This window comes from Miniopterus natalensis, chromosome 1 (genome assembly GCF_054644295.1).
Source record: "Miniopterus natalensis isolate mMinNat1 chromosome 1, mMinNat1.hap1, whole genome shotgun sequence".
Lineage (NCBI taxonomy): Eukaryota > Metazoa > Chordata > Mammalia > Chiroptera > Miniopteridae > Miniopterus > Miniopterus natalensis.
The window spans coordinates 62,025-68,871 of NC_142081.1; the positions used below are offsets into that span (position 1 = coordinate 62,025).

The 6,847-nt window shown below is 53.0% G+C and overlaps 1 protein-coding gene across 1 annotated transcript; it reads right to left on the bottom strand.

Moving 5' to 3' along the window:
- Window positions 1-1,955: 1,955 nt before the first annotated feature.
- Window positions 1,956-5,718, bottom strand: LOC107527283 (disintegrin and metalloproteinase domain-containing protein 20-like). The gene is made up of 3 exons (XM_087817794.1): window positions 5,133-5,718; window positions 4,109-4,262; window positions 1,956-2,109 (listed from the first exon to the last, which is right to left on the bottom strand). The coding sequence occupies exons 1-3, from the start codon at window positions 5,716-5,718 to the stop codon at window positions 1,956-1,958; spliced, it is 894 nt and encodes a 297-aa protein (XP_087673920.1).
- Window positions 5,719-6,847: the final 1,129 nt, after the last annotated feature.

Below are 6,847 nucleotides of genomic sequence, written 5' to 3' on the forward strand. Positions count from 1 at the left end.
CTCACGTGGGAACCAGGCCCAGCACTGAGGATGACCACGCGTGGCAGTGACAGCGAGGGATCCACTATCCTCAGGGCCTCTCTATCCTCAGAGTCTGCTGCACACGGCGAGTGTGGCGCCAGCAGCAGCCTCGTCGCCTCCTGACCACGTGCCTCTGGGCTGTGTCCTCTCCCTTGTGCTGGGCTTGACCTCCCACTGTTCTGTGCAGGACGCTGTCCAGGCTGGCAGCTGGATCATCGGATCTGTGATGTCCACAAGGACAGTGTCACCCAATGACACATTTCTCAAAAGGTGTTCAGGTCATTAAGCGGCACAGAACTAAACAAACAACTGTAGTGTTTCCAGGTAGAAGGCCGAGGCCCCACCCCGAGGAAGGGGCGGGTGGGCCTGTAGGATGCCCGTGGGTCAGGCTCACACCAGCCTTCCCAGTGTCACCCTTTTCCCAGTGAAATATCACGCCGAGCACATTCAGCACTAGCCCTAACCCTAACCCAAGGCAGAGCATGGACAGCGTTCCGGGAGAGACGAAGCTGACGTGTGAAGCAGTTTGCCTGAGCGTGGGGAACTTGTCTTTATCAGACATAGACAGTGGAGAGTAAGGCAGGAACAGGGGAGTCTCGGGAGGAGGGTTCCTAATACCCTGAACAGGGAAAGTGCCACAGATAGTGTCCACACTTAGGCTTCTCACTGAGTTAGACTTGTTGATAAGCAGTCAGGGCCTGATTAAGTGTTGACCAAATAATGAGAAAATGTTTTTTTAACATATCTTTATTGATTTCAGAGAGAGGAAAGGAGAAGGAGAGAGAGAGAGAAACATCAATGATGAGAGAGTCATTGATCGGCTGTGAGCCCGCAACCCGGGCATGTGCCCTGACCAGGAATCGAACCCCGATCGCCTGGATCCTAGGCCGACGCTCAAACGCTGAGCCACGCCCGGCCGGGCATCAATCGTAGATATTTTAATAGTTGGGGCTTTGGAAAGTGTTTGAACATAAAGCTACATCCTTACCATGTCTACTAGAAAATCCATGAGATTCCACACTTACTCTTCCACTCAGAAGGGGGGCTGTCCTTTGACCTGCTTGCAATGCACCTCACAAGCCAAGTGTCCTCACATCCCAGATCACACAGTGCATGTGGTCAGGTGAAGAAATACTCAGAGGGGACACTGACTCAGTCCCCTCAACCCCAATTAATAAGAACAGAGCCCCCCACATGCAAACTTCCCTTCAGGCTCCAAGGTAAATCCCTCTGGGCTGTGGGGCTCACGGCTCTCTCCTCACACAGGGCTGAGGGCTCTGGGGAAGGCAGGGCCTTGGTCTAGAAGATGAGCCTGCTGGGTCTCCTCCTGTGCCTGGTGACAGCCCCCAAGGTGAGGGTCTCCGATGTCAGACACGGGTCTATGGGAGGGGTTGTGACTGCACATGACTGACAGGGACCGGTGCCCCTTGTCCCCAGGTGTCCTGTAACAGGTGCATCTGCAGGAGTCGGGCCCAGGACTGGTGAAGCCCTCGCAGACCCTCTCCCTCACCTGCACTCTCTCCGGGGGCTCGGTCACCAGCAGTTACTACTGGAGCTGGATCCGCCAGAGCCCTGGGGAAGGGTTGCAGTGGATGGGGTGCTGGACAGGAGCACCAGCTACAGCCCAGCCTTCCAGGGCCGATCTCCATCCTGCTGACACGTCCAGGAACCAGTTCTCTTTACAGCTGAGCTCTGTGCCCACCGAGGACCCGGCCGTGTATTACTGTGCGAGACACAGTGAGGGGAGGTCAGTGGGAGCCAGACACAAGCCCCGGTGAGGGAGGGGGGGGCTGCAGGGGGCGCTCACGACCCTCTCAGCACAAGGACCAGCCCCAGAGGCTGCTGTGGACTTGGGGGAAGAAAGGGTCTACCTCTTGGGAGCCGGGATTTGCTCTCAGAGTGCTCGGCCGCGTCAGGGACACTTCTTTCTGGCTCTAATGCCTCCTCTTCTCACGGCAGACAACAAATGAAGAAGGGATAGTGCCTGTCTGCAGGTGAGACACGGCCACGCCTGGGGGCCTTCCCTTCCCCGGCTCCTGCATGTCCTTCTCTTTCTTGACAAAGAGCCACGTGAGTGCCCTAGTCTTCCTGTGGTCGAAAAGCTCCCACACAGAGAGACCAAGCGCAGTCCAGGCACCTGTGTGCTGAGCTCAGGCTCTCTGACCCCTACATGCCCACCTGTCCCCACTGGTTTCCTTCCTTCTGACAGGCACACCTGGCCCCACGGAGGTTATGATCATCCCCCAGGACCTCCACCCCCAGGTGTCTGCTCCCTGCCACACGGTTCCCTCTTGCTCCTCACTTACTGGGGGGGATGTGGGAACCACCTCCACAGGACCCAGTCATCTACTGTTCAGTTCTCACCAACTCTGACCTAGACCCTGGGCTCCAAGGGCCTGGAGCCCTGCTCACTCTCCCCAGCTCCCTCCATGACCAGTCACAGAAGAAAGTGTCAATAAATATGGGGCCAACACGCGTCCCAATTTCCTCTCCTAACGACCACCTAACGTGTCTGTCCATCAAGGTCACCCCGGGTCCTTCAATTTGTGGGAATTTTTGGCTTTTAAATTCCACACAATGTACCTGTATTGCATGGAGGAAATATCTAATTTTAAATGTTGCTGTGAAATTTGTTTCATTTTTATTAATTTTACATTACATTAAAAATTAACATAATAGCATTTCTTGGAAAACTATTCAGACACAGAGGTAGGCTGGTTTCCAGCCCCACAGGCCTGTTGTGAAGACGATGTCATGACTCCCCAGGACTCAGGAGCACTCACGGCCCTTCTCTGAAGTGCACAGGCAAGGAGGAGGGGCCCACACGCGCAGGCTCCCCTGAAGGCCAGGGTCCCCGATCTCTACATCTACATCATTTTCTGGCTGAATGCCACTGAATGATCGCAGCCTCCCCACAGGGAACTTTGCTCTCCAAGGGGACACAGGTGTCACTAGCCCACAGTGAACCCTGGCTCTCAGCCAGCAGCCCCCTGCCACGCCCGGGTGAAACAGGCAGGGTTGGTTGGGAGGAGCACACCATTGCCCTGAACCCAACCTGTTTAGAGGAGAGGTTACCTGGAGACAGGGAAACCTTGGTTGCCAAGGGCACGATTGTAGGGAACTGCCATGAATTGGCCCTAAAGGAACCTGTGACCACTAATCCTGGAACATGCGTCCACAGGTCAAGACCAGCTGCTGACCAGGTCTCCTCTCCAGGCCTGAGTCTCGAGCTCAGTTAGGGCTCCTACAGACTTACAAAAACTGTACAGGACACCAACATGTGGTTTTCAAGATTTATTTCAGAGTGCTGGGCAGCGAGCTTTCAAAGAGAGCTGGTGTGCAAATGCCCACGCCGCTCGCTCACCCGTGATGAACAGCAGGACCCCTGCAGACACCCAGAAATGTGGGCTTGAGCTCTGCCAGCTGGTTATGGCAACCTTTTTCAGGTGTTTCTTCTATGTTGCCTATGGATGCGCAGGGGTCGGAGGGCTGATTGGCTGTTTACTTTTGATCAGCCCTCTCTGTTTGGAAACTAGTTGTCTTGCGATATCTCACATTTGTGGCCACTCCAAAGAGGAGTGAAGCTATGAGAAGATACAGGCGACCAAAGACCACTCTCAAATAGATTACTGACATCCTACTTTGCCGTACTGACCGCATCCTTCCTGGAGGTGGCCCGCTGTCGACACTTCCTCCAGCACCAATTTCTATGCACATAGGGGGTTCCCAGCCTACATGGCAATGGCAGTTATTTCTATTGTTGCAAACTCCATGAAAATTGCATTTTGAAGGGGGACAGTCATAATTTATGTCACTCACAGTACCACTGCAACGACTGTTAAGACAAAACTTTCCATCATCACAGAGGGTACCAGATCTCACAGCACCAACATCAGTTGCTTCTGACCCACGGTGCGAACCCACCCCAAAACACATGGTCCCCCTGATCAGAGACTGGTGGAATCCCACATGTTGCTGCAGCCGAGGCAAATGAGTGACGTTGACACACTGTAGGCGCCCACACTTAATGTTCGCAACACCACAATCCTCCAGTTTGGGTAAGAAAGTAGTACCACAGTGTCCAAACCGGTTGGACTTCTTATTCATGTTGTAGCAGTGGTCTGGCCCATTCTCCGCGTCTCTACCAAAGATCTCCTTGCAGTGCAGGCTGCGGTCAGTACAGTTCCCATGATAGCAGTAGCCGTCTTCGGTACAAGGGGTTCCATCTTGCAGATAAACATCTGCAGGGCATGTCGGGGTTGACCCGGGGCAGTACTCTGGAAGATCGCAGATGCTTTGCATTGTTCTGCACATCGTCCCCGGGACCACGTTGGTGCAGTTTGCACAGCACTTGCCTGTGTTACAGGAAGTCCCAGGCGTAAAGGTGCAGTCATTGTTGCAGCATGGGTTGTTATAACACTCCTTGAAGGACCCACAGTCACACTGCTCTGTGCCCTCCACCAAGTAGTTTCCGCATCGGTCCAATACCAGGCTTTGATTGTAATACGAGAAAGCAGGGATGTACAAGCAGGGTGCTAAAGTATTACTAACCACGTTTTGCATGTGAAAATAGGAACAGTTACTGTATGAATCTGTCAACACAGGGTATCTGTACATGATGCAGGTGGTCCTTCTCTGGCAAATACATTCTGCTTCATCAATAAACAGACCGAAAAGTTTCGAGACTTGGTGGGTGGCTATAATCGATAGCAAAAAGTGATGTCTGTTTAAGTGAGCCATAAAGACAATACCTTTTGGCCAGCACAGATGGTATGTGGTTGGATTAAACTGAAGTTCATGGGGGGAATCTTTATTCATAACTATGATGGCATGCGGTGTAAAAGAGGGATAAATGTGATTCAAATAATACTTAGCAAATGGACCATCTGGTACATTAAAGTTGTTCATATGGGTTGGATCTCTCTTGTCATAAATTAATATGAGAGAAATATAGAGCTTTAAATCCATACCTCGCAACAGGGTGTCCATTATATTACCTATCTGTATCAGGAATTCCACACATTTTGTCACATTACTGTACATAGTATAAGTTGAATAGGAAAACACAAAGCAGCCTTTAATCTTTCCTCCATGGGATGGGTAGAGCTTACTACTGACCCTGGAGACTAAACTGACGTTCACCTGAGACAGGGGGTGCCTCTCTTCCTTGTGTCCCAGCGGGAACATGGGTCCTATGGCATCGGTGTCTGCCACTATCTGAGAAACTATGTGTTCAAACCTGTGGGAATCCTTCAGGGGTTTGATTTCATAGGCAAGGTCATCCAACTTCATGATACCGTCCAGGCCCCCATAGCACGTGTCCATGGTGACCATGGAAAGAGGGACGTCCTCCAGGTAGCCGAGGTAGTAACAGTCCAGAGGGACAAAGGGGTAATCCATCTGCAAGGCTCCCTGGTCATCCTGAGTCATTATCACCAGATTTCGGGGCCAAAACAGTTTCTTTCGCCGCATGTGGATAACGTGTCTCTGGCCCCCAAAACTCAGGCTGTAGGAGAGCCAGCCTGGAATCCGAACACCTTTGCCACGGTGCAGCTCTTCCCTGGGAATCACCACCTCGGAGGAGATGTAGCGCCACGAGGGACGACCTTGAGAACTCTGGACCGGAGCCAGCACCACCCAGAGCCCAAGCAGCAAGAGGGGCACCCTCAGGGAGACCGAGCCCTCCACCAGCCTCATGCTCTTGGTGGAGGAGAACCGTCAGCGGGAATGGAGAAAAGGAAGGTCCTCAGTGAAGCTGGACCCCAACCCTGTGCCCGGCCACTTCCTACCAAGAAGATACTGAGGGAAAACCTACCCTGAGTGGGTCAGCTAAGGGGATTAGGTAACAGTTACAGGGCGTGGCACTGGGTGTGGCTGCACTTGCTTCCAGCTGGGGTGGAGCTGGGAGAGGAGAGGGTCTCAAGTGAACGTTGGGAAGGCAGGCTCCAAAATGACCGTCTGTGACCAGGAGCAGGTAACATGATCCACTCCCATCTCAGAGTCCCTGCTGGTCCAGAGTAAGTGCCTGTGTTTCTCTGGGAGATGAGTCCAGATACTCAGAACCTCTCTGTGGTCAAGGATCTGGGAGACCTTCCTGAGCGTTCACCTGTGGGGTGGGGCTGCACTGCCCTGGGAGAGGTGAGAAGAGAGGAGGGAAAGGAGAGTCTAAGACCTGTGTCTGCAGCATGGCCTGCTCTGGACTCACGGGAGACAAGTCCTAAACTGTCCCCAATCCTATTTCCAAGTCAGGTATGGAGGGATTCATCCCGTGGAAATATTCTCTCCACCTGTAGACCTGGGATACTAGACGGCAGCTTACCTCCTAAAGAACAGCTGAGAGGCAGGCTAGGATAGTTACAGACATTTCCATTCCCAGGAGATCAATGGAGTTTAGGAAGAAATCACCATCCTGAGGCAATGCTGACATCCCCGTGAGCTACCTCCCTCCACACAGGGCCTGGGATCAGCCTTCTGAGGCTCAGACCCCAACCCCGGGCCTGGGCTCTGCTCTCAGATGCCCCCTCCTGAAGGTGCAGGGGTTGGAGCAGAGCACGTCCCTCAGCCTGTCTGCTGCCTGTGGATTATTGAGTCTGAAGCCCCTTTCACTGTGTTCTCTCTGTTACTACAGAAAAGCTCTTCTGACAGTCGCTAAATTGGAAAGGAGATTCTGTCCAAGGCTCTTTTAATAGGGATGTAGCCACAGGAGAGAGACAGGGCTCACCTGGGATGCAGCAGAGACCTGTGTGGATTGAGGGCCAAGGAGCAGCGGGAGGGGCCAGTGGATGGAAATAACTCAGAAGGGACGTCCTGTGAACAGCAGGGTCCA

Excerpts from the sequence above, each read along its gene's own strand:
- LOC107527283 (XM_087817794.1), bottom strand. The coding sequence starts at position 5,718 with ATGAGGCTGGTGGAGGGCTCGGTCTCCCTGAGGGTGCCCCTCTTGCTG. Across the intron at positions 4,263-5,132 it reads TTTAGTCTCCAGGGTCAGTA|ATGTTTATCTGCAAGATGGA; the intron begins GTAAGCTCTACC and ends CATGCCCTGCAG. Across the intron at positions 2,110-4,108 it reads ATGAATAAGAAGTCCAACCG|GAAGACTAGGGCACTCACGT; the intron begins GTTTGGACACTG and ends TTTCGACCACAG.